Source organism: Mesoplodon densirostris, chromosome 4 (assembly GCF_025265405.1).
Source record: "Mesoplodon densirostris isolate mMesDen1 chromosome 4, mMesDen1 primary haplotype, whole genome shotgun sequence".
Taxonomy (NCBI): domain Eukaryota; kingdom Metazoa; phylum Chordata; class Mammalia; order Artiodactyla; family Ziphiidae; genus Mesoplodon; species Mesoplodon densirostris.
This window is the reverse complement of record NC_082664.1, coordinates 127,145,511-127,172,838: the sequence shown is the minus strand read 5'-3', so window position 1 is coordinate 127,172,838 and position 27,328 is coordinate 127,145,511. Positions and strand designations below refer to the sequence as shown.

Below are 27,328 nucleotides of genomic sequence, written 5' to 3'. Positions count from 1 at the left end.
GCTTCCTACTTTGGGACAGGACCAACCTGGAGGCCTTGCAAAAGAAGCTGGAGGAGCTGGAGCTCGATGAACAGCAGCGGAAGCGCCTTGAGGCATTCCTAACCCAGAAACAGAAGGTGGGAGAACTGAAGGATGATGACTTTGAGAAGATCAGTGAGCTGGGTGCTGGCAATGGAGGTGTGGTGTTCAAGGTCTCCCACAAGCCGTCCGGTCTGGTTATGGCGAGAAAGGTGAGGCCACTTTAAAAAAAAAAAAAAAAAAAAAGGACTGAATCAAGCTTGCCTTGGTGAACAGGTAATTGGATTACCTTTTAGAAGACCTGGGGGCCTGGAGACAAGGGTGGAAGGAAAACTGACTTCATTCAGTACCCTTTTATGCTGTTTGAATTTTGAACTCATGTTATCTATTAGATTATAGATAAACACACTCATGATGTGTTAGGGTATTTATCCTGCTGCCCAGACTGGAAAATAACAGCAAGTGACCATTTGTTAGTTTTCTGTGTGCCCTGGAAAGAAATCTGAGATGCTCGTTTGCCATTTATCAAGAGCAGAAGCTGCTTTCATTTACCCAGCCCCAGGGACACAGAAAAAACACTGATTTCATGTTGTTTCTTCGAGTTCCACCCCTGCCAGCGGTTCCCCGTCATCTCCCTGCAGTATAACGTCTTGGCTCCCCAACATGGTATGTGGTCTTTGAGCTGAACTTCCCTTCCTGGTGACCCTGGGTCCTCCTCTTTCTGGACAGCGAGGTTGGACTCTTCCGTGTTCCACAGCACACCATGTTCATTTCTGTCCACATATTTTTGCTCATGCTACTCCTTCCATCTTTTCAAACACTGCCCATCTTCAAGGCCCACCTCCTGTCTAGCCTTCACTAGCTGCTCCCACCCATGCTGGTAACCACTGCTTCCATGTCCTCTGACACTCATTGTCAATGGCTCTTTTGAGAAGCTCAGCCTTATCCGGTAACCATTTCATGTATCTGTCACCTGTCTCCCCAGCTGAAACAAGGGACAACATTGGGGGTGGGGGGGCGGGGAACATAAAGTGGCCTCTAAGGCCTTGGCTAAATCTCAACCACATCAGACCCCTAAAGTCAAGGGTAAATCTCTAGGGCAGCTTAGATTGGCAGGCCCAGTTCCTCATACCTTTCTGGTCCTACAACCCTTGAGTATCAACCAAGTCCTTAAGGCCACTTTCCCCGTATCTCCCAGTTTCACAGGTCCTTTTGTTCTTGGGAGGGGTGAGCCCCCTCTTCCTCAGTCTTGCCTCCCAGGAGTAGAGGCACAGCTGGCCACTCCTCCAGTGCCAACACCTGCCTTGGTATGTTGGCACTCAGTGCTCTGGTTGGGCAGAAACTTGTTTGTTAAAACTTGCCTGTTTCCTCTCTTCCTACCTTTAAGAGTTTAAGCATTTAAGAAAGCTCCTATCCATCCATCCACCCATCCATCATCCATCCATATATATATATATATATATATATATATATATATATATATATATATTTTTTTTTTTTTTGCAGTATGCAGGCCTCCCACTGCTGTGGCCTCTCCCGCTGCGGAGCACAGGCTCCGGACGCGCAGGCCCATCGGCCATGGCTCACGGGCCCAGCCACTCCGTGACATGCGGGATTTTCCCGGATCGGGGCACAAACCCGTGTCCCCTGCACCGGCAGGCGGACTCCCCACCACTGCGCCACCAGGGGAGCCCCATCCATATATTTTTAAAGCTTCTCTTCCTTCTACCTTTCTTTTCCCAGCTAATTCATCTGGAGATCAAACCTGCAATCCGGAACCAGATCATACGGGAGCTGCAGGTTCTACATGAGTGCAACTCCCCTTACATTGTGGGCTTCTATGGTGCATTCTACAGTGATGGCGAGATCAGTATCTGCATGGAGCACATGGTATGTGGCAACCTGTCAGCCTCTGAAGCAGCAGCCTGGAAAGTGGGTGGCTCTGGTCTAATCTTTGGTCTGAGATGTGACTGGCTGCTTCCTTGTCCCTCCCTGGATCCAGATCACTGTCTTGGGCATGTGGGAAGCCTGGCTGTAGAAGTTGGAATAGCCAAGAAGATGACAGGCCTCCTTCCTAGGTCCCTGTCTCTTCAAAGAGAGGTGGCAGCAATCAGGTGTCCCTGGTGGTTGTACCAAGAGCACATCTCCCAGTTTTCTTGACCCCAAGATTTTGATATGGGTAAAATCTGCTTAATATAGTTTAAATCCATTTATTACATGCCATGCTGTGTGCTAGGTACATGTTCTGGGGTTATGAAGATAAGTGAAACAGTCCCTGTTTTCAGAGAGTTTATAACTGGCTTTAAGAGCAGGGTTAGCAAAACTATTACTGATAAGCTAGTATTTATTGGGTATATATCATATCAAGCACTACCCTAAGCAAATTAATATTTTATTACATTTTTATAACACCTATTGAGTTGGGTACATTATCTACATTTTACAAATGAGGAAACTGAGGTGCAGAGAAATGGAATAACTTACCCAAGGTCATACAGCTGGTAAGTGGAATTGGTAGAATTTAAACCAAGGCTGTCTGACCCCAGTGTACTTTGTTGAATCTACCGGATAGTGACTGGGGCTCTGTTTCCATCCTTGATGGCCAGAATTTCAAAGAGGCTGGCTTCATGGTTGCTAATGCTTTTCTGTCCCCAATAGGCAGCATGGCACAGGGAACTTTGGAATCTAAGATGTTTATTCATATCTCCCTTCTCCACAAAAATCCAAGTGGACACCTTGTCTTGTTTGCCATTATGTCTCCAAAGCCACAGCAGGTGCTCAGTAATTATTTGTTTGCAGATTGTCACCTTCTTGTCATGACCTTGGGCAAGTTTCTTTATCTTTCTGATTCTCAGTTTCCTCATCTATAAAATGGCCATCATTATACCTGCCTCGTTGTAGTGAGGATTGATTAAAATAAGAGTTGTAAGTCTTCCAGCACACTGTGTGACTCAGAGCATGCCTTCTGCCAACTTTAGCTTTTGCTTTATTCTCACTGGGGCTGACAGTTCAGAGACAAGGGCTGACATGATTGAGTCTACATGCTTCGTGGTTGCTCTGCTTTCAGTCCAGCCTAGTGTCCCTCAGCAACTTCTCCACTTCCTTCCTGACTCTGTAGACCTGCCTTCACCTCTGGAATGAGAGCCCCAGGGCCTGGTCGTAATGAACTCCAGGAGAACCCTCCTGAGAAGTTTGTCCCTTGCTGGTGCCCCCATTATTTTGAACATCTCTTCATTTCAGTGATCAAGAAGTGCCATACACAGTGTTGCAGTCATGTGCTGACTTCTGTGGCGCCATATGGCACGTAGATTCTGAAAATGTCTTCTGTGCGTCTGAAGGTCACTGAGAAAGCTCTCGTTCCTTCTTGCTTCAAGGAGAGTGAAACAGTCTCTGTGGGAAGCATGTGAATGTTTCTGGCTTGGTCCTAGCCCAGGCCTGGGGTGCTGATTATTGTCCACTTGGGTTTTAACCTCCCTTTGGTGGGGCGGGGTGGGGCAGGGGGAGGGGGCTGCTCCTTATCCTTCGGGTTTCTTGTGCTCTTTGTGCTGATGATGGTTGGTTTTCCAGCTTTAGCCCAAGAGTTGGATGAAGATGTGTAAATGGCACTGGAGGTCCTTGGAAACTAGAAGGGGAAGAGGGTAGAGGTGATGGTGGTCAACCAGTGATAAAACAAGAGAGGCCAGAGTAGCCTTTTTTCCTCTTGGGTCTTGCCAAAATAACGGAAGATGGGTGGTGGCATGGCTGGACATAATAGTAACTAGCTTTTCCATCTTCTACCACTTGTTGGGTCCTTTTCATGTTATGTGACTTCTTAATCACATCAGCCCTGTCATATGACATGGATTGACCCCCACCCCCACCCCCAGCTGGTAGATGGAGAGAACAAGGCCTTGAGAGGTTTAGTAATTAGTCTAAGTTATATAACCAGTAAGTGTCAGAGCTGAGCTGTAACCAGTGTCTCTAACCAGGTCCGCTTTCTTTAAATTTCATAGTCTCTCCATTACATAATGTAAGTCATATACTCTGTCAAGATTTTCTCATTTCTGCAGAGAAATGTTTGGACTGGATGTTCTCTAGGGACCCCCTCCCCATGCTAACATTCTGTGTTTCTATGGTTTTTGGCACTTGTAGCCAGTCACTTGATTACATTAGTTAATCAACATGGGTTCAGCTTCACAAACACTTATTTTAGTGCCTGTTAGGGCAAAGTGCCACATGAGCTGCTGAGGGGATGGAACCATTGAGAGCAGCGTCTCTGCCCCCAGAGCTGTTCACAGGCCGCATGGCTGTGTTCTAGGGCCTTCTCAAGTGAGGAGTATCAGTGTGGATGTGAGGGCTTCTGAGCACCAGGTATGCATCACCTCATGCCTGCTGTCTTCTGAACTATCAGAAATTCTTTCTTAAGTAACCTCCAGGTTCTGTTCCTCTCCCTTTAATAGAGGAACCAGGAGGCTATCTGTAGGTTTGAGCATGGTTGAACTCCAGGGTGCTTGCTTCAGAGGTTAAGATCAGGCCCTAAACGTTGATAGTCAGTGCCCTATTTATTTATTCAGATCCTGCTGGAACCTCTTTTACTGGCCTTATGTGACCTCTTGCCATGTGGAGTTCAGTCTTTCTGTCTGTCTTAAATTGACCTGTGTTGAGGCTTCCTCATTCTGGAATCCTTTCTTCACTCTGTATTCATAGACATTGATCACAGCCTCATGCTCCTTGTCCTTGTCCAGCCTTTCCCTCGTCTAGCCTTTCCCTCCTGGAGGAGGAGATGACACAGGACGTCACAAGGGTTGGTTTCCCATTCTCTTGGCCCATTTCTAGTACCTGCAGGTCAGTTGTTTTCCCCCATGGATTTAGCTCTCTGGGGATATTGAGATCCTCCCACGTAAGTCCCTGAAGCAGAAGATATCTCTGGAATTACTGTGGGAGGCCTGAGTGTGGAAAACTGGCTGTCAGAGACTGAGAGGGTCAAAACCTTTCTGAGGGCCAAGCAGAGTGTAGGGCACCTATTAGGTGGTATGTGTTGAATGACTGGATAAGGGAAGCAGGATGGGAGAGCGCATGGTCAGAGCTCAAGAGAGAGTTAGGGCTCAAGAGAGAGTTAGGGCCTTCTGTTCCTGGGTATACATAGGCTCAGAGGGCAGCTGGAACTGTCTGTTAACACTAGTGGAGAGGCTCAGAGTTGCCAGGTACGGGACCCTGTAAGGAAGCAGTTGTGGCCTGAAGTTCAAGTAGCCATGCCCCAGAGTAGCTTTTTGCTCTAGGCTGGGCCCTCTCACCCCTTCCTTGGTCCCTGAGCAAGCCCTCCTGCAGGAGAACTCCTGCACTGGCTGTTGTGATAGGAAAATTCTCTGACCACTGGCTGCCACTTCTCTTTAGGGATTTCTCCTTTGTCTCAGCTTCCACATTTCAAAGGTGGTGTCATATAGAGCTCTGTTCATTAGCCATATCCCAGCTTCTAAGATTCTTTGGTTCTCTCCGTGTCACAGTCTTTGCATGATGTTCCTTGTCATTGGCATTTTCCCCCAACATTTTACTATGAAAAATTTCAGAAGTACAGAAAGTTGAAGGAATTGAGTAATGTACATTCTAAAGCCACCACCTAGATTCTGCCGTTAACATTTTGCCATATTTGCTTTACCACGTACTGTCTACTTACGCACTGCTCAGATTGTTTTTTGGATGCAGTTTAAAGTAAATTTGTCATCATCGTGCATGGAGCCCCATCTTCTGAATGCACCTGGCTAGGGGCTGACCTTTCCTAGACATAAGCTGTGTTTGCACTGCCCAGTCTGAGTTTTGAGACCCAAGGGGTACATGGATGCTGCCTGATCAGAACAGGAATGTTCTTGTCTTTGGGGAAGTAGATTCCTACTCAGGTGGTAGCTGAGCAACCAGAGAACTGGGGACTCAGGATTGATGTTTCTCATGCAGGAGTAAAAGCTTTTGAGCTCTTTCTTTTTCTATAAAGCATTTGTCTCTTCTGTAGAAAACCTTCTCAAAAGCACCACTGACTTAGTTAATAATTGGTTTCTAAAAATAAGCAGTTTCAGCAGCTTTAGTCAGCGAAGGTAAGTCCTTGGCAACAGTGCAGTAGAATTGAAAGGTTGTGAGGTGAGTCGCAGGCAACACTGGCTGATCCTGATGTGGTTCATGCTTCTTAAATCCTGCTAATCCCATTGTTCACTCTGTAACTCTGCTTGTAGCGCAGAGGAGGTTAAAGGGAGGAGAGCCAGCGTTTCCTCCTTTTTGACAGAAATGTTTACCACAATCCCCAGGGAAAGTGTAAACCAAGACAGTTAGCTGGGCCGCCCTGTCCTGGCTGTGGAACCTGAGAACCACAGGCTAGCTCTTCTGCCTCGTTTGCATCTGATTTGGACAGAATTGCTCTGTTACCTAGTTTTAAGTGTATAGTCCTCCCTGATAATTAGGCAAAGTCGTTCAAACAAAGAGTCTGAAACCACATTCAACTGAAAGCAAAACAGAAATGGCTGGAAACTTTCTGCACTGGAGTCCCTGTTCCTGTCAGTAAGGGAAATTGAGAGGCGCTGTGGCATTTCTAGGAGCCTGCTGACTTGGGTGTGTTTACCTGGGCTGTGGCGCTGTCCTGATTTGGCCAACAGGGGCCTGTGGCATTGTGAAGGCAGCCAGGCTCAAAGGATGACTCAAACCCCACCCTGGCTCACCACCTGGGTAGGGCTCTTCCAAGGGCTCTTGGAAAATGTGTGTTTACAGAGGAGTTCTCTTTGACTCTAGATTGATAATTCCATGCTCATATCCGTGTGGAGATTATGGCCCATTTGAATTTTAGGTTGAAGTTTGAAATCCTCCCCTGTACTCCTTGGTTGTCTGACCCACCATTAGGTAGTTGTGCTAGGGAGTTTATGATGATGAGAAGTTTAACGTATTCAGGGGTGTTAGTGTGCATTTGAGTATACACCTGTACTGTTTTCTTTTTCTATCAGCATCCATGATCCAGAGTTGATCTGTGATAGAAAGTCATTGGTCCAAACTATCCTTTTTATAAGCATAGAATTTTTAAGTTGATAATCTATTTTTAGCATTGTTTTAGGTAACATTTCCTGAGAGCTCTGTATCCCTGAACGAGTTTTACCTATTTTCTCACCTCCTTTAGGTAGTGTTGTAGCTACCTAATGATGCCTTTGTACAAAATGGGCGCTCAGTGAGTATCTGTTAATTGATTTATAGATTTAATTCTCCACTTTCATAAATGAGGTCAGTAATTTTAAAAGGTAAGACATTTATTTATTGTAGAAAATGTATAAACCATAGAAAAGCACAAAGAAGAAACTATCGCACAACAAAGACCCCTGGTAATCTTACTATCTAGACTGGAACATTTTGGTAACGTTTTTGATATTCTGGTTTTGTGTGAGTATATGCACACTTTTTTATTTTTATAAAAATGGGATTATTCTCTGTCCTTCTTTTCTTTATTATGTTACGCAGTGTTCTGTGACCTTACATTGCATGGCTGCATCTTAAAGGCTGGATGGTTTTGGAGGCAGGATGTCAGTGGGAACACCTCTCTGCTTCTCCTACCCAGATCTCGCCCACCTCCAAGGCTCAGCTTCCGTGTGTCACTCTTGTCGTGAGCCCTTCCCTTGGCCGCTTTGTCCAGGAATCGCTTCCTCCTCTGGGCACCTGTAGCCGTGTGTGTTCTCTTCATTCAATTGTTTGTTCCCTGCCTTGTTCAGAGGAGGATTTAAGGTGCCTTGCCTCTTTATGAATATGTTCTGTCTCCACAGGCAGAGGGTATTTTTGCCTGTACTTACAGTTTTTCCCATTCCTAGTTCCTCATGTATCCCTCTGCCTTACACAGAGGTGATTAAGAGATGATAGTTGACGATGGTACCTGCCCAGTGTAGACAGTATACTTTAGAAAATCAATCTGAGTTTGTAGGAATTATCTCTACTTCTAGGGTAATTTTATGTTGTGACTGATAATTGTCTACACCCGAAGCCAGAGAGGCAGGAACATATTTCTGTCTCAACACGTGAGGGTTCCTTGAGTGAGCATTTTTTCAAGATCTTAGGTTAAAATGTAGCCTCCACGGATGGGAAGGCCTTTGTATGTGAGCCCTACAGAAGCCAGCTTCACTCCACACGTCTATCCCCTCTTGCGTACTCCCTTTCCACCGCCTCTGCCCTGGGTCCTGCTCATGTCATCTCCGCCTGATCAGCTGCTTGCTAATTGCCCTGTCTCTTTCTCTCAGCTGCTATGGTTTGGGTACCTTTCCTTCTGCCTCCGTAAACTCAGGTCTTAGTTCCTTGGTGGGGCTCCATGATATGGCCACAGATGGCCATTTCCAGCCTGATCCATCGCTGCATTTCTTCATACGCCTACAGTGAGTGAACTGCATGTCATCCCAGGAGTACTAAGCAATTTAATGCTTCTCTGCTTTTGATCTTGTTGAGATACCCTGTTCTTGGGAATTCTCTGGCACTCCAGTGGTTAGGAGCATGCTTCTGCTCTGTTCTGTTGTCCCCTTGCCCCTCTCCTTTTCCAGGTATGGAAATCATGCTCATTCTTTGAGTAAGATTTCAGCTCAAATGCTATCTTCTAAGTGAAGGTAGAATTCTCCCTCCTTCTGTGTGTGTGTGTGTGTGTGTGTGTGTGTAGCGCTTTTACTATACATTTATTCTGTTTTGTTATATTTTATTGAGTCTTATATTTCTCCTACTAGTTTGTAAATTTATTGAGGACAAGAGCTAGGTCTTTTTTGTATCTTTATTCCCCATAGAACCTAACACAGTGCATGGCATTTTGTAGGATTTGTGGAATGAATGATTGCTTTCTATGACATTTTTCTTTGGATTTTATTAAATATAATTTGTTAAGATAATGCCAAATGCAAGTTGTGACTTACACAATGGTGACAAAATGGCAAACATTTATTGAGCACTTACTATGGGCTAGACATTGTTCTAAGGGCTTTATATATATATGAGCTTGTTTAATACTTATAATAGCCCTATGAATATCATAATAGCCTTATAATTATTATCATCCACATTTTACAAGTGGAGTAACTTGTTCAATGTCCACTAGATAGTAAGAGTTGGGATGCAAATTTAGACAGTTTGCCACTAGAGCCTGCACTCCTAACTGCTACTCTATTCTGTCAGTTCAGTAGAATTAGTAATTTGACCACTGAATTAGTAATTTTTGACCACTAAATTAGTAATTTATTTAATGATTATTCATAGGATTTGAGTTATTAGTTGTTTGGCAGCTCCCACAATGTTTTGCATTCATGTCTTACTTGATATCTGAACAAACTGAAGGGTGCCCTTCTAGGAAGATTTGTCATGTGTGAGATTTACTTTCCTGCTGAAGTTTAACACTTGAAAGAATAGTTAGAAACATTGTCACTAAATGGGCTGGTATTCTTGTTCTTAGGATGGGGGTTCCTTGGATCAAGTCCTGAAGAAAGCTGGAAGAATTCCTGAACAAATTTTAGGAAAAGTTAGCATTGCTGTGAGTATATTGAGAAGTTTTTCTTCCAGGTTCCCTCACTGATAAGTTGAGTTGGTAGGAAAGGGACAAGGAGGAAGGTAGGAAGTCAACAAAGGGAAGGTTTGTATGAAAAGTTAGGTTTTTCACCAGAATTTTCTCTATCTAGATTCTAGATACAATATCTCCCCCCCAACCCCCTGCTCTTTCTTGCTAAAACTAGCAAAGTAAATTTCTGTATATTAAAATGTCTTGAAAAATAGGACAGGGTATCCAAAAGAATTCCCATTTGTGGAATCAGAAAGCCTCATTTTTAGATTGCAGATTTGGAAATAAATGAATTCAAGCAAAGTGGTTTTTTTACAGTTGTCTAAACTTGCAAAAATCAATTTTGCTTAAAACTCATACTCTATATACCATGTAAAAAGATGGTTTCTTGATAAGACAGGTTAAAAAATCAAAAGAGAGAAGAAAAATAAGGGAAGAAGGCAAATTTGTGATGTTAGATGAAATATTTCCTAGATCATTTTAAAATAGAAAGGTTGAGTATTTTCTAAACACCACCATTTCGGTTTCCATCTTTTTACGTTTCCTTTCCCCTAGGTAATAAAAGGCCTGACATACCTGAGGGAGAAGCACAAGATTATGCACAGAGGTAAGAATTGATTTGCTAGTTGTTGTGTTTTGGATTTTTGCTGAGGTCTAAAAGTTGTTGCAGCCTCTTTCGTGTTTTGTTTTGGTATAAAAGCCATTTGCTAGTATTTTTGATTTTCACCACCACTCTTTGACGATTTAGTTTGATATCTAGAGCACCAAGAACCCTCCTCTTTTTAGTACGTGGTGTACCTGTTACCTGAGGCTGTGACACACGTGGTCGCCCAGCACGCCCAGACCAGATGCCCAGCTAGAACTTACTTACCCAACCCCCAGCGCCCCTGGCTGCCCACTGCACTAGACTGTGCGTAGACCCAAACCATGACTAACTGGATGTGAGTTTGACTCTAGAAGAAACTCTGGGTCCTTTTAATAAAGGTACACATACACTTATCATATAACCACACCACTCTTAGATATTTATTCAAGATAAATGAGAACAGAAGTCCATACAGACTCGTATACACATGCTTAAAGCAGCTATATTCATGGTAGAAATAACCAAAATGTTCTTCAGCAGGCAAAGAGATAAACAAATTACAATATATCCATACAAGGGAGTATTATTCAGTAATAAAAATAACAGGCTATTGACACATGTAGTTTTGATGAATATCAAAAACACTTCTGCTGGATGAAAGAAGCCTGACCCAAAACAGTACAAACTGTTTCTATGTATATAAAATTATAGAGAAAACAACACAGATCTATAGGGACAGAAAGTAGATCAGTGGTTACCTGAGGGTTTAGGGAGAGATTAACATCAATGAGGCATGATGGAACTTTCTGGGGTGTTGAAATGTTATATCTAGATTGTGGTGGTAGGTACGTGGGTATATGCGTTTATCAAAAGTCAAACTTTCCGCTAAAGTGGTTGCATTTTACAGTATATAAGTTATACCTCAATAAAGTTTATTTTATTTTATTTTATTTTATTTTTTATTTTTATTTTTTTTTGCATTACGTGGGCTTCTCACTGCTCTGGCCTCTCCCGTTGCGGAGCACAGGCTCCGGACATGCAGGCCCAGCAGCCATGGCTCACGGGCCCAGCCGCTCCGCGGCACGCGGGATCCTCCCAGACCGGGGCACGAACCCGTGTCCTCTGCATCGGCAGGCGGACTCTCAACCACTGCGCCACCAGGGAAGCCCAATAAAGTTTATTTTTTAAAAAAAAGATGAAGAAGCCAGAGGAAAGACAAATGGAAAAACACAGTGCTCTTGGCCATGTCCCTTTAGCTACAGTGTGCTAATAGTGACAGGTCTAGGGAGGGATGGTGGAGGAAGAGAGGAGTGGACTGCTGAAACTGACTGTCCAGCTTATGAGCCACTATATATTAGGTAATACATTCTAAATTTTAGAATAGGTATTTTTTAAATTAAAATTTTAAACTTGTAAAATATACGTAACATAAAATTTATCATTTTAACCATTTAAAAATGTACAGTTCAAGTAGAATTTTAAAAAAAGAGATAAAATATACAGTTCAGTGGCATTAAGTACATTCACGTTGTTATGCAACCACAACCACCATCAGTATTCTTAAGATGTCAGTTTTGCTGTATTTGATCTGTAGATTCAAAGCCATCCCACTGAAAATCCCAGTAGCCTTTGTAGAGCTGACAAATTTTGTCTGAAATTTATAGGGAAATGCAAAGAACCTAGAATAGACCAAACAACTTTAAAAAGGAAAAACGAAGTTGTGGGACTTAGACTACCTGACTTCAAGGTTTATTAGAAAGCTACAGTAATCAATAGAGTGTTGCATTGGTATGAAGCTAAGCATAATAGATCAAATAGAACATAATGAAGAGTTCAGAAACAGACACATACATTTAGAGTCAATTGAGTTTTGGCAAAGATTCCAAAGTAGTTCAATAGGGGAAGAAGAATCTATTCAACAAATGATGCTGAACAATTGGATATCCATATGCACAGAAATGAACCTCTACCATTACTTCACTCTATATACAAAAATTAACTCTCAGTGGATCATAAAACTTCTAAAAGAAAACATAGGAGACTATCTTAGTGACTGTGTTTTAGCAAAGAGTTTTAAAATGGGACATAAAAAGCACAAACTATAGGGCTTCCCTGGTGGCGCAGCGGTTAAGAATCCGCCTGCCAGTGCAGGGGACAAGGGTTCGAGCCCTGGTCGCGAAGGTCCCACATGCCCGCGGAGCAACTAAGCCCGTGCGCCACAACTACTGAGCCTGCGCTCTGGAGCCCGTGCTCCGCAACAAGAGAAGCCACCGCAATGAAGAGTAGCCCCCGCTTGCCGCAACTAGAGAAAGCCCGCCTGCAGCAACAAAGACCCAACGCAGCCAAAAATAAATAAAAATAAAATAAATTAATTAAAAAAAAAACAATGAAGTTTAAAAAAAAGAAGCACAAACTATAAAGGAAAAACCAATAAATTGAGCTTCATCTAAATTAATAACATTTGCTTTTCCAAAGACGCTGTGACAAAGATGAAAAGGCAAGCCATGGACTAAGAAAATATAGGCAAAACATATATCCATCAAAGGACTTTATCTAGAATATATAAAGACCTCTGACAACCTAATAATAAAAAGATAAACAATGCAATTTTTAAAAAATGGGTAAAAATATATATGCTGTCTACAAGAGACCCACTTCAGACCAAGGGACACATACAGACAGAAAGTGACAGGATGGAAAAAGATATTTCATGCAAATGGAAATCAAAAGAAAGCTGGAGAACAGTATGGAGGTTCCTTAAAAAACTAAAAATAGAATTACCATATGACCCAGCAATCCCACTACTGGGCATATACCCAGAGAAAACCATAATTCAAAAAGATACATGCACCCCAATGTTCACTGCAGCACTATTACAATAGCCAGGTCACGGAAGCAACCTAAATGTCCATCAACAGAGGAATGGATAAAGAAGATGTGGTACATATATAGAATGGAATATTACTCAGCCATAAAAAGGAACAAAATTGGGTCATTTGTAGAGACGTGGATGGATCTAGAGACTGTCATACAGAGTGAAGTAAGTCAGAAAGAGAAAAACAAATATCGTATATTAACGCATATATGTGGAACCTAGAAAAATGGTACAGATGAACTGGTTTGCAGGGCAGAAATAGAGACACAGATGTAGAGACACAGAAATAGAGACACCAAGGGGGGAAAGTGGCGGGGGTGGTGGTGTGATGAATTGTGGGATTGACATGTATACACTAATATATATAAAATAGATAACAAGAGCCTGCTGTATAAAAAATAAATAAAATAAAATTCAAAAATTCAAAAAAAAAAGACAAGAAATAACAAATTTTGGAGAGGATGTTGAGAAAAGGGAACCCTTGTGAAGTGTTGGTGGGAATGGAAATTGGTGCAGTCACTATGGAAAAGAGTATAGCATTTCCTCAGAAAATTAAGAGGGGAACTACCATATGGCCCAGCAGTCCCACTTCTGGTATTGGGGTTTATCCCACTTCTGAAGAAAAGGAAAACACTAATTTGAAAAGATATATGCACCCCTATACTCACGGCAGCACTATTTACAATAGCCAAGATAGGGAAACAACCCATTGTCCAATGACAGATGACTGGATAAAGAAACTGTGGTACAGATATACAATGGAATATTATTCAGCCAAATAAAAAATGAAATCTTGCCATGTGATAACATGAAAGGACCTTGAGGGCATTATGCTAAGTGAAATAACTCAGACAGAGAAAGACAAATACTGCATGATCTCCCTTACACGTGGAATCTTTTTTAAAAAAAAGAAAAATCCCAGCTCATAGATAGAACAGACTGGCGGATGCCAGAGGCAGGAGGTGTTTGGGGTGAAATGCCTGAAGGTGAAAAGGTACAAACTTTCAGCTATAAATAAGTCATGAGATGTCAGAAACAGCATGCTGATCATAGATAATAATATTATATTGAATACGTGAAAGTTGGTAAGAGAGTCGACCTTAAAAATTCTCATGAAAGAAAAAAAAGTGTACTTATATATGGTGACAGATCTCATTTAGACTTATTGTGGTGATTATTTCACAATATATACAAGTAACGAATCCTTATGTTGTACAGCTCAAACTACCATAATGTTATATGTCAACAATACCTGAAAAAAAAAAACTGTGATATCCTTGGAACAATAAAATATCAGAACTAGTTGTGACTTCTGAAAAAAAAATGGGTAAAAGATTTGAACAGACACTTTACTAAAAAAGATATGCGAATGGCAAATAAGCACATGAGAAGATATTCAACATCATTAGGGAAATGTAAGTTAAAGCCACAATAAGTTACTGCCACACACCCACTAGAATATCTGTAGAGAGTAACTCTATGTTATTGAGGACGTGGAGCCACAGGAACTCTCAGTCACTGCTGACAGGAATGTGAAACAGTGCAGTTGTGCCGGAAAACAGCTTATCAGTTTCATAAAATGTTAAGCATGTATCTATGATACATTCAACCATTTCACTCCTAGGATTTTCCCTAAAGAAAAAAAGAAAGCATAGGACCAATCAGGCCCTTGTACCTGAATGCTCATAGTAGTTTTATTTGTAATAGCCGAAAACTAGACACAACCCAAATGTCCATCAACAGTTGAATGCATAAACAAATTGTGGTATATCCATACAATAGTATACTGCTTAGCAATAAAAAGAATAAGCCATTGATAACTTGCAGCAGTATGGATGAATCTTAAAAGAGTGATGCTGCATGAAAGAGACAAAGAGCTGTGTCACATACTGTGTGAATCTATTTACATAATTCTAGAAATTGCAGACTAATCTGTAATGACAAAATACAAATCAGTGGTTGCCTGGAGAATGAAGGAAGGGGAGGAAGGGAAGAATTGCAAAGGAGCATGAGGAAACTTTGGGGGGTGATAGATGTGTTTATAATCTTGATTGTGGGCATGGTCATATATGTACTCATCAAGTGATACACTTTAAGTATATGGAGTTTATTGTATGAAAATTATACACCAATAAAGCTGTAAAAAAGCAAGAAGCAAAAAAAAAAAAAAAAAAGAGAGAAGTCAAGTTGTTGAAAATCAGTGATAAAGAGAGATTCTTAAATACAGCCAGGGAAAGGGACAGTCACTTTGGAAAACAGTTTGGTAGTTTCTTTTAAAATTAAACTGTACAACCCACCAACTCCATTTCTCAGTATTGACCTAAGAAAAATGAAAACATTTGTCCGCACAAAGACTTGTGCACAAATGTCATAAGCATCTTTATTCATGATAGCCCCAAACTAGAAACAACCAAAATATTTCACCAGCTGAGCAAGTAAACAAAATTTAATATATTCAAACAGCGGAATACAGCTCAACAATAAAAATGAACAAATTGTTGATACACACAACTTGGACAAATCTCAAAAACATTATGCTGAGTGAAAGAAGCCTTATAGAAAATAGTCCACACTGCATGATTCTACTAGAACTGTCAGATTTAATCCACAGTAACACAGTAATAAAGTAGATCAGTGGTTGCCTGGGGATCTGAGGGGCTGGAGTGAGGGTGAACTTCAAAGTGTCATGACAGAACCCTCTGGAGTAATCAAAATACTAAATTTTGATTTGGTGTTGGGTTCACAGGTGTATACGTTTCTTCAAAATGCATCAAACTATACACTTAAAATGCAAAACTGTAGAAAGCCTTCTGCTTTCTAACTGCACTGGCTACATTTTGTCTTCTTTCCACTGAAAATTAAGAAAGTGTCAGTAGGAGGTATGGTATGGCTTGAGGCGGGGAACAGTTTTCCAGCAGTTTATGGACCTTAATCTGTGTTTTTTTAAAGACCTCTGTGTTTTATGTTAGAATATTTTAGTGTGTCAATTTCTAGGCTATAGGAGTAGCTGAGAGGAGAGGAGGAATCAACATTTCTTGAGTATGGGGCTGTGCTCTGGGGCTGCGAATAATATGTGTAATCTCACTTAGAGGGACCCATGAGGTCAGTGTTGTAGAAGGATCTGGTGGAGTAAAGGTGTTCCATTCCATTCCATCTATAAAATGGAATCCTCTTGCCTGCTCCTAGGTTGCTGTGAGGATTAATGAAATTACATATGGAAAGCATCTGGCAAGGTGTTTTGCATATAGAAGGGCCTAACAAATGCTAATTGCCCTTCTTATTCCTTTATATAAATTGTGAGGAAACTGAGATCCAGTGAGATTGAATTCCTTTTTTGAGCTGCACCTTTGCTCCTATTATTGCCTTTCCTGGCAATGCTGACTTTCTAATTCCCACCCCACCCCCTCACACTCATACCTTTGTTAGACTTAAGTCTGCTCATCCTTTTTTTTTTTTTAATATATCAATATATCATGTCTATGTTTTTTTTATTGAAGTATAGTTGATTTACAATGTCGTGTTAATTTCTGCTACATAACAAAGTGATTCAGTTATACGTACATATGCATTCTTTTTTTTAATTCTTTTCCATTATGGTTTATCACAGGATATTGAATGTAGTTCCCTGTGCTATACAGTAGGACTTTGTTGTTTATCCATTCTATATGCTAATCCTTTTTTAAGTACTATGGCACGGAGGCTTGGGAGTTAGCCAGTTAAAGTTGAAATCCTAACTCTCTTACAGATAGGGTGTATAAACTCTCTGAGTTATTTATGCATCTGTAAAATGAGGATAATTTATGCCAAAGAGCAATAATTGCAAATTATATACTTATTTCATATAGTCGTGAAAATTAGTCAAAGTCGTTAATGAATGATAGCTAATTGTAATAATGTTACTGTTTAGCTCAAACATCTCTTCTTACAAGAGGCTTTCCCATGAACCAGCCCCTTCCCAAAGTGGATTAAGTGTTCTGCCTCTGTATTCCTTTGACACAGTGTCTGTCCCTTTCTTGTAATAAATAATGATCATTGTTTACTGAGGACCTGTTATGTGCCAAGTGCTGTATTAGGTGCTGTATGCAACTTATCTCACTTATTATTCCAAAAAACCTTCTGAAATAGGTGTTTTTCCTGTTTTATAGATGTAGAAACCAAAGCTCAGAGAGTTTATATGTCTCTCTCGCGAGTCTGTGAATTTCTTCAAATCAGGGAACACGTCGAATTCATCTTTGTATCCCTAGTTCCCAACATGATAGCAGACTAGCTCCTCCTGAAAGATCTGTTAAATGGGTGGGTGTGTGACTGACTTGTGCCAGAACACACAGGAATCAACAGTGAAGCTGGGCTAAGAACCCATGTCTTCTGCTTTTAACCCAGTCATGAATCTAGTCCTGGTTTTTTCTCTACCATGTGCCTAGTATGTGCCATGCTCTGCTTTGCTGATGGAGGGCTCACTTTATTTTCGTTCCAAAGAGAGGAAGGTTTCAGCTCATTCCTGGAATAACCAGCTTGCTTTCCCCTTCTGCCTGGTGCTGCTGCCCCCACCCTCCCAGGAATTTCTTTTCTGGCTCCACTATTTATTGCTGTTTGGCATGCAGAGCTGCTTTGTGCGCCAGACGCGTCTCTGGACAGATGTCTTGGTGGAGGGTTCACTCCCTGCCCAGCCAAGAAGGGGGAGTCACTAGAAGGACTTCTGCTCCAGTGAGCAGTGTGTGTGCAGGCAGCCCTGGCCTGGCCGCTCAGCTTTTCAGCCTCCTGCTGTTTGTGGGTCTTCTCCAGAAAGAATCCTGAAAGAATTCACTGGAAGGCCTGGCCTGGAAATGGTACTCTTACACAACTCGATTCCTTCACCAGAAGCACAATGAGTGAACGATTCCTGGAAGCTGAGTTAGGGTGAGAATGAGAGAGAGAGACTCTCTGCCTCTGTCTTTAGGCTTTCTCACTGCCAGTAAGTTCCTCCTCTGCTCTAAATATATTCTTTCCTGATGAAATTTAAACTCCATTTCTTCTCATTCTGTCCTTGAGGAAAAAAGGGGAAAAATAAAAAGGTTTTTTCTCTGCCTTATGTTTTTAAAAATTCTTTACTTGTTGATACTGACTTGGTGGGGATAGCTCAGTGATTATTTCAGTTAGTTTTTGCTGTGTAATAAACCACACCAACACTTAGTAGTTTTAAAACAACAACAGCTTATTGCCTTGTACAGTTCTGTGGGATGGCAGGGCCTTCTTCCTCACGTTTTCAGTCATCCTCTGGGAGGCTAAACCCTTGGCTTCTTCCCATGATGGTCTTAGGGTTTCAGTAGCAAGAGGGGGTAACCCCAGTACTCAAGCACCATTTAAGCATGTGCTTGTGTCAGGTTTTCTTATAATGTCTTATTGGCTAAAGCATGTCACGTGGCCAAGCCAAGATTCAGAAAGTAGAGGGATGCACTTTATCTCTTGTTGGGAGGAGCTACAAAATATTATGGCCAGTTTTTTCACTCTGTCACAGTGATAGAAGCGCAGGGTTCTAATGCTGACTGCTACTTACTGTGTAACCTTGGGCAAGTAATTTAACTTCTCCAAACCTCAGAAAAGTGGAGAAAACAGAGCCTACTTAAAGGTTGTGAGGATTGAGATAATGCCTGCAAAGCACTTAGAATATTGCTTGACACATGGTAGACACTTAATATACGTTAGCTGCTGCTTAGCAGATGAATTAGTAGGTTTTTATGATTGCCAACAACAGAAACCAGCCTAACTTGGTTTAAGCTTCTCAAAACATATTCACTGGAAGGAGCCTGGAAAAGTATAGAGAAGCCTTTGAAAAGCTGAACCCCCAGACTGTGTTGGGATAGGGACCAGGGAGGGCTGCTCTGGTTTGGGTGGCTGAGTCACTCAGGCAGAAAAGCAGCTGCCTGAGTCCACGGCTCCCACAGGGATGCTGCTGCTGGGCCAGCGGGCCCTTCTTCGCCTCACTGGGTGGGGGTGGGGGGCTGCAGGCTCAGTCACCTCCCACAGGGGGGCCGCCGTGACTGCCTCTAAGCGTACGCTCCCGCGACAGTCACGCAAGTATCAAGCGACCATCCCTTCCTACTGAGTGTGGTTGGCACATCCGTGGGCAAAGGTGACAGGATTTTAAATTATTAGGTTGAAAGTGATGTCTAGGTGTGCCCTGCTTTAAGTAAAACTAATGTACAAAAGTAATTTATAGCACAAGTTGCCCTAGGAGCACTTCTTTGTTTTCTCAAAACATTCACTAGAGGATTTTTCAAATCCAATTTCTCACAGACTCTTCAAGAAGGCAAGCAAATTATATCAGTTTGATTCAAACTTTTTTTTTAGGGGGTGGGAATATGTCGGTGATACAAAATTAGGCATACCTGCACTTATACTTTTTAAGTGAGAGGAAGTACAATAATGGTATTTGGGGGGTAAACAACTGTTTTCAGGTACCGTTTAGGTCCTGTTTTTCCAGCTAGGTAGTAGCCTCTTGAAAGTTTTGCAGTTTCCTTTCTCCGACCGGGTGAGCATGTCCTGGTGCTAGTGAGCTGCACTGCTGTGGGTGTGCCTGTGGCTGCCTTTCCTATGTTTCTGATGTGTCCATGCTGTATGGGAACCCGGAGATCAGCAGGTTCTCACTGTGGTTCCTGAAGTGCTTGGTCTCTGCCACTGCGGAACAGGACTTCTTGGGCAGGACAAGTAGAGGCAGTATTCCCCGTGTCTGAAGTTGTGGCCAGCTATTCTGGATTTCATCCACGGTGAAGCGGTGCACTGTGATCTGCCTTGGTGTCGTGCGGACATCGTATTCTGTTTCCTCCGGGTGTACAAAGAGAGCAGCGGTCTGTGCGGCTCAGTCTGGTGTGTGTGGTTCATGGGCTGTTGGTTGGGAGGTTGGGGATTCGATCTGTGGTCCTTCTGGGAGTGTACGTTTTCTCTGAAATCTCTGGGTGACATGCTGGTGGATAGTCATGGGTAGGTACACACACATGTTCCTCTCTGTTTACTTGCCCTTCTCGTAGACGTTTCCCCCATCAAAGAAAAGTTAATTCGTATTGTAAAATATTCACTGAATACCTACCAAGTGCAAGGTACTGGGTGAATCACTGCAGAGGGCATAAAGATGGCTCATAAATGACTTGTGTCCTCTGGGGGCTTAGAGTCTAACAGGGGAAAAGAGACATATCTATAAGTGATTCTAATATGTGGTGGAGCACAACCAGTGTCATTGTTTTGTGCATGAATCGCCATGCTGCCAATTGTCAAATAGAATCTGATGTGATATAATTAGTCAGGATTCTTTGGCTGTGTCAGACACCTAACTCAAGATTACTTAATCAAAAGAGGGAGTGCATTGGCTAGAGTTACCAGGAGGTCCAAAGGCAGGGATGAATATGGGGTTGAAATGATAGCCTCAGGACTCTGGTCACCTCTTGGCTTTACTCCTCCTTATGTGGGCTTCCTTTTCAGTCAGATTCTCTTCACTGGGGGCAGCACGGACCTCACTAGCCCGATACTTCTAGTCCTTAGTGCTCCGTATCCCAGAGAAAGCTCCGCCCAGCCTCCTCAGCATCTAGGTCAGCGCTTGAATCACTAGTTGGCTCTGCTTGGAGACCCTGCCCAGTCCTGGACCATTTGTTGTGTCCAGGGGACTAGAGTAGTGTGGTGGGCCATCCTGAGTTATGAAACCACCTCTGGGGCAGATTAATGGGGTCCCTTCATTGGCACCCTAGCAGGAACACTCGCTATTGTGGAGGAGCATATCCCAAATGAAAAAGAGGAGTTCTGTAACTAGAAGATGGGAGGAACAGATTCTGAAAGCAAGCAAATTACGGTGAAAAAAGTTGTTCCACTATAGATAATATTAAGCATTGGGTCTGAAAGACAGAAAACTGCTAACACAGGATCAAAACAATAATTAAGCATTTAAGGCAGGGGTGGGCAAAATTGGCAGCTCACAGCCTGCTGGCTATTTTTGTATGGCCTGCAAGCTAAGATTTGTTTTTCAGAATTTTGTGACACATGATAATTATGTGAAATTCAAATTTCAGTGTCCATAAAGACGTTTTATTGGAACACAGCCAGGCTTATTTAAGTGCTGTCTGTGGCTGCTTTTGTGCTGTAATGGCAGAGTTGAATAGTTGCTTGTGAAAGAGATTGTGTGGCCCTCAAAGCCTTAAAATATTTGCTCTCTGGTCCTTTTACAGAAAAATCTTCCTGACCACTGAGTTAAGGGGAAGAAGAATCCCCCAACTGAGAAAGCTTTAGAATTTAAGCACAAAGGTCAGCTGTAAGTTGATTCACTTGAGGTGCTTCATGAAAACAGTGTATGACATGGGTAGGAGAAAAGGGTATTTCCCCGATCCTGGAGCTCTGAGAGGGCTTAGCTCCAAAGGTTTCTGGGTAGTCTTTCCACTTACTGTGGCAGGAGGTCAGAGGTCTAGTTCAACCAAAGCTGACCTAAGTAGTTAGGCTATGAGTTAAGGTGTGTATGGGGGGGCTCAGATGCAGCTGTGCTTCATGCCATTTAAAGCTGTGATTTGCACTGCCAGCCCACCATGCTTCTTAGCCCCCTGTCATTATCAAGATCTTGTTTTGGGACTTCCCTGGTGGTCCAGTGGGTAAGACTCCATGCTCCCAATGCAGGGGGCCCGGGTTTGATCCCTGGTCAGGGAACTAGATCCCGCATGCATGCTGCAACTAACGTTTGCATGCCGCAACTAACAGTCCTCATGCCCCAACTAAGAAGCCCGCATACTGCAACTAAGAAGTCCACGTGCCACAATTAAGAGTCCACGTGCCGCAACTAAAAAAGATTCCCTCATGCCGCAACTGAAAGATCCCAGGTGCCGCAACTAAGACCCGGTGCAGCCAAAATAAACAAACAAACAAAAAATCTTGTTTTGATTAAGACCCTGAAGAAGGATTACGTGATTTAGATCAATGCAGAGTTCATACAGCTTAGCTGGTGAATAATTTCTGCCTTGGAGTTGCTGGCAGATGAACGTCAATAAATGCTGAGAACCGTGTTAAATTAAGTCTCAGCTTATTTTTCTCTAACTTTTGTCAGATGAAGCAGTGTGTAATCTCCCTGATCTTTATGCCCAGCACTGAATTAGTGGCCTGGGCTGCAGTGTACTGAGAAAGCTGGCCTGAGGGGACACCCAGCCAGACTGTGATTGGAGCAAGCTGCGATGGTTCTCTGCAGAGCTAGAGTCGTTTGTACCTTGGGACCTTCCGGCTCAGAGGACCCCCGCAAAAGAGTTCCTAATTGCCCGGGATGAAGAGTTTTGTGAAAACAGGGAGCTCTCAGGTCAGGATGAGATTTAAGCCCTCTGCAGAGACTGTGAGAGTGTTTTTGGATCCTAGTCCTGGGGACAGCTGGGAATCTCCAAGGCACTTCGAGGGACCCCAGCAACAGCCTCCAGAGGAACAGGGTCCTCACAACAGTCAGGATTTCAACCTCTAAAGTCTTCCTCTCACTTCAGTCAGACTTGCCATTGGCGCCGATAGGCATTTGAAGTGGCCCAAGTTTGTTTTTGTTTTGTTGTTTTACAAGCTGTTGGTGGCAGATATGCATGTAATGAGTTTCTGAGTGGCTGCTTCAGTGACCCTTGCAAGGCACTGTCTCCCTGCCAGAGCTTTCCTGGCATCCTGCCAGCCAGGCTTCCCTGAGGAGAGTCAGGGTGGCCCCTGAGGCTGCGAACAGGGCTCTGTCCTGAGCACAGTCCCTGTCCGTGTGTGGCAGGGGAGTGTCATCTGAGCCTCAACCCATAGGTTGCCCGTGGTGTCCGGGGGGTGGCCTTGGCTACACCTCTGCTTCCTTTGCCTGCTACTCTCATCCACCAGCCGTGTGGTGACAGCCTCAAGGGGGCAGTGAATTTATAGGGAGAACAGATTTCTTTGGACTCTGTCTAGACTGCCCCACCTTACAGATGGAGAGAAACAGAGAGTGGCTGATTGGTAGCTGGAATCCAGTAGGTGGTCTCTGGTTAGAAATGTGAGTCATGGGGCTTCCCTGGTGGCGCAGTGGTTGAGAGTCCGCCTACCAATGCAGGGGACACGAGCTCGTGCCCTGGTCCGGGAGGATCCCACGTGCCGCGGAGCGGCTGGGCCCGTGAGCCATGGCCGCTGAGCCTGCGCGTCCGGAGCCTGTGCTCCGCAACAGCAGAGGCCACAGCAGTGAGAGGCCCGCGTACCGCAAAAAAAAAAAAAAAGAAAAAGAAATGTGAGTCATGTTCTCTAGAATTACCTCAGTGCTAGACCCACAGCGATGGATTATGCCTCCAGACAAGTTTGTTTCTTAGCATCTCAAGTGAGGCAGATGGGACGCTGGAGGAGGGAAAGCGCTTCCTCAGATCCCTTTCTGGAACCATCGTGGAGGAGGTGGTATTTGGGCTGAGCTCTGAAGCATAGGGAGAAGTTACGCAAGTGACAGTGTCAGTGAAAGGAATTCCAGGTAGAGGGAAACACATGAGTCATGATGACACACAGGCAGGGAAACATAGATATATGTCCTCGCAGGAAATAGCAGGTCGTTTGGGGTGTTTAGAACAAAGGATTCCTGGTGGTAATTGGTGGGAGTTAAGTGAGAATTAGTTGAAGCGATTGAGGAGGGTCTTCCCCACCACGCGCAGGGACTGTATTTTAGCCTGGACAGTGGGGAGCTGAGGGGCACTCCTGCACAGGGAAGGGAGGCAAGCTGTCCTTGGAGGAGGAGGCCTCTGGCTGCTGCAGCTAAGGTGAGGCGAGAGGGGAGAGAGGTCAGTTAGGAGGCTGTTGCCATGGTTCCGGAAGAAAGAACGTGGGTCTGAGTCAGGTTTAGTCACCGAGTGGAGGGGTGAAGAGGACACAGGTTGGGAGAGATTATCCTACAAAGCCCCTGAGAGCAGAGGCCAGGTGCTGGTGTGGACAGATGGGGAAGTCAAGGGAAGGAAGCCACAAGGTTTGCCCCGTGGCCCTCCCCAAGGCAGGTGGTGGAAGGGACCCAAGGCCTAAGGCTGTGCCTCCTCCCTCTAGGAAAGACCTGTTACCCTAGGCTGAGAGGTGATCCTGGCAGAGCTGTGTCCTGTTCCTTCTCACATCACAAAGCCTCATTTCTAAGGGAAACTTGGGGCTGGGGGTACTGCCGCTCTCCTCAGTTACAGATAACTTCCTGAGGAGGACTGTGGGCCCAGGAGAGCCGGTTTGACTTGGAAGCCTGGTGACCTGGTGACCAAAGAAGGGGCAGATTTTGTTAACCACTACCCTAGCAAGGTGGAGCCCAGCTCACCATGCCCAGCGCTACAGAGTGACAACATAGTCTAGCGGAGCATCTCAGCTTGAGGGTGGGAACCAGCATTAGGCTTAACGGCACCGAGTTAATTAGAAACAAACATGGTGGGATTTGCTTTTTCCGTTTGGAAACAACATGTTTCAGAATTTATTGTTGGAGGTAAGTGCCTGCCGCCTTGTGAAGTGTGTGCGGTGCTGTCATTGGCTGGTAGTGGCAGGCAGTGAGTCCTCAGAAAGCTGCTACCTGCCAAGTGGCCTCAGAGCCACTGCTTCCCTTTCCCTTTAGTGTCCTGGCTGTGGACAGAACCTCATGGAAGGTTCCCTCAGGCTCAGCCATTGGCTCCCTGAGTGATCCTGTCAGAGTCCCTCATCACTTCTGAGCCTTACCTTCATTCATTTAGTGGTAATCTTGCTTCCTTCTCCATCTCCTGGAACTGTCCTCAGGACCAGATGAAGAGGAAACTCGTGGACCATGTGTGTGTAACAGAGTCAAGTTTGTGGCATTTAAAAGCACATTGAGGGGCTTCCCTGGTGGCGCAGTGGTTGAGAGTCCGCCTGCCAGTGCAGGGGACGCGGGTTCGTGCCCTGGTCCGGGAAGATCCCACATGCCACGGAGCGGCTGGGCCCTTGAGCCATGACCGCTGAGCCTGCGCGTCTGGAGCCTGTGCTCCGCAATGGGAGAGGCCGCAACAGTGAGAGGCCCACATACCGGAAAAAAAAAAAAAGAAAGAAAAAAAAAGCACATTGAACATATAATGCTGGGCTCCTAAGAAGCTTGTAGTCCTAATCAAAGAAGCAAGACTGTACCTTAAAAATTGGATAAAAGATTTATGAATGAATTGACATAAGGTCTGGAATTTGGCTTAAAATATTTGTTCCCTCCCACCCCACAAAGGAAAAACTGAGGGTTTTGGTTGAAACAAGACTGGCAATGCGTAGATAATTGTTGAAGCTGATGTTGGATACATGGTTACACACTCTCTACTTTTGTGAATGTTTGGATTTTTTTTTTTTTTTTTTTGCGGTACGCGGGCCTCTCACTGTTGTGGCCTCTCCCGTTGCGGAGCACAGGCTACAGACGCGCAGGCTCAGCGGCCATGGCTCACGGACCCAGCCACTCCGCGGCATGTGGGATCCTCCCAGACGGGGGCACGGACCCGCGTCCCCTGCATCGGCAGGCGGACTCTCAACCACTGCGCCACCAGGGAAGCCCTGTGAATGTTTGGATTTTTTAAGAGGAAAAAATGTGACTAAAAGAAGGTGGCAAACCTACTAACATGACAAGTGACATACATGGTAAGAGCTCCAGGGAGAAGGGAGCTTTGTGGGTGGAGAGGGGTCAGGCGAGGCTTCCCGGAGGAGGTGGGAGCCTCTCGGTGAGGATTCTTTGTTACAAGTAACAGAAACCAACTTGAGTCAGTGTAAACAGAACAGAGGACTTCCTTATAAGGATCTGGGGGCCCTTGGGCAGCCCAAGGGCCAGATGTTGCCAGTGCTCAGGAAGGGACAGGGCAGGGATGGAAGACCACTGGGATCCCAGGCCACCTGTCTCCATGTTGGGCCGCCTTGTCCTGCATGCTCTGAAGCTTGGCTTTCTCTGCTTTGTCCAGGGTCAGGAGGAAGGGCTCCCACCCCAACCTCAGCTCCCAGCGAGCATCAAGTCCATCCCAGACAGAGCCCAGGCCCAAGTCCCTGAGTATTCTAGCAAAACCTATCTGGAGCAAATAGTTGGTGGAGCTCCCTCCTGTAGGTGAAGGGAGGTAATTAAGGGGTTACTTTTGAGGTAACCCTTTTTTCCCACTCCCCTCCAACAAACAAAAAAGACTAGAAGGATGGTAGAATGAATATGAATACAGAAGGCATCTGGATTAGAGACTACAAGAGTGAATGATTCAGAGACTATTGGGGAACAGCATGGATCCTCTTGGCACTGACGGGGTGGGGTGGGGGGTTGGGGAGGGCCCACATAGGTAGGAACCCCACCCAGCAGGACCTGATTCTCTCTGTTGCTTGTGTTTTTTCTCAAACAAATGTTAGCTCTTATTTTCCCCCCAAGCTTCAGAGACATTGAACTCTACATTCTGTGTATCTCATATGTAGTTCCTCTTATTTATGAGCCCTTAGTACCTACCATCAAGTAGGAATTACTGTTCCCACCTGACAGCCAAGGAAACAGGCTTCAGGAGGCTCTGTAATTTGGCCTCCTGCAGGGTCACACAGCTTGTGCTGGTAGAGCTAGGATTCAAATCCAGATCTGCCTAACTCCAAAGTTGGTGCTACCATTTCCACACCACACTGTATACCTACTTAATGTAATTTTTGATGCCAATTGATGATAAGAATCAGTGGATGTTAGGATTCTTGGTTGTTGGTGAACACGAATTAGCTCAAACAATAAAAGATATTTTTTGTTTTTGTTTTTGTTTTTTGGCTTAGCTCACTAAACCTCAGGAAGAATAAGCAGCCTGGCCTTAGGGAAAATTGTGTCCAAGCACTCAAATGCCATTAGCTGTTATACTTCAATTATGGTGTGTAGTCGGTTCTCTATACCTGCATCCTTGGATTCAACCAACCTGCAGATCGAAAATATTTGGGAAAAAGTAATTCCAGAAAGTTCCAAAAGGCAAAACTTCATTTACACAGCATTTACATTGTATTTATAACTATTTACCTTGTATTGGGTATTGTAAGTAATCTAGAGATGATTTAAAGCATTCAAGAGAACGTGCATATGTTATGTGCAAATACTGCATCATTTTATATAAGGGACTTGAGCATCTGCAGATTTCGGTATCCCCGGGGGTGGGCAGGGGTGGGCGGTGGCGGGGGGCATGTCCTGGAACCTGCTAATTCTCTCTCATTTGTTTCTCTTCTGATGTTGGCTTTATTCTCTCAGGCCAGCCATCGCTACCACATGGGAACCACTGCCTCTGGCTTTAGTCTTATTATCAGGGAGGCAAGAGCTTTTCCCAGCTTCTGATAGAAAATCCCAAGGAAGGGCTCTAATTGGACTAATACTGGTCACATACCCAGACCCGCCAGATCACCATGCCAGGGGATGGGGGGGAACTGG

The 27,328-nt window shown here is 44.1% G+C and overlaps 1 protein-coding gene across 2 annotated transcripts in view; it reads left to right on the top strand.

Annotated features, from left to right (window-relative positions):
- MAP2K1 (mitogen-activated protein kinase kinase 1) overlaps window positions 1–27,328 on the top strand; it is a 79,358-nt gene that overhangs the window by 35,043 nt on the left and 16,987 nt on the right. For both annotated transcript variants that reach the window (XM_060097134.1, XM_060097133.1), the window contains exons 2-5: window positions 20–230; window positions 1,762–1,908; window positions 9,437–9,514; window positions 10,094–10,145. In XM_060097134.1, the coding sequence (XP_059953117.1) occupies window positions 20–230; window positions 1,762–1,908; window positions 9,437–9,514; window positions 10,094–10,145 (488 nt within the window). The remainder of the gene's footprint in view (window positions 1–19; window positions 231–1,761; window positions 1,909–9,436; window positions 9,515–10,093; window positions 10,146–27,328) is intronic.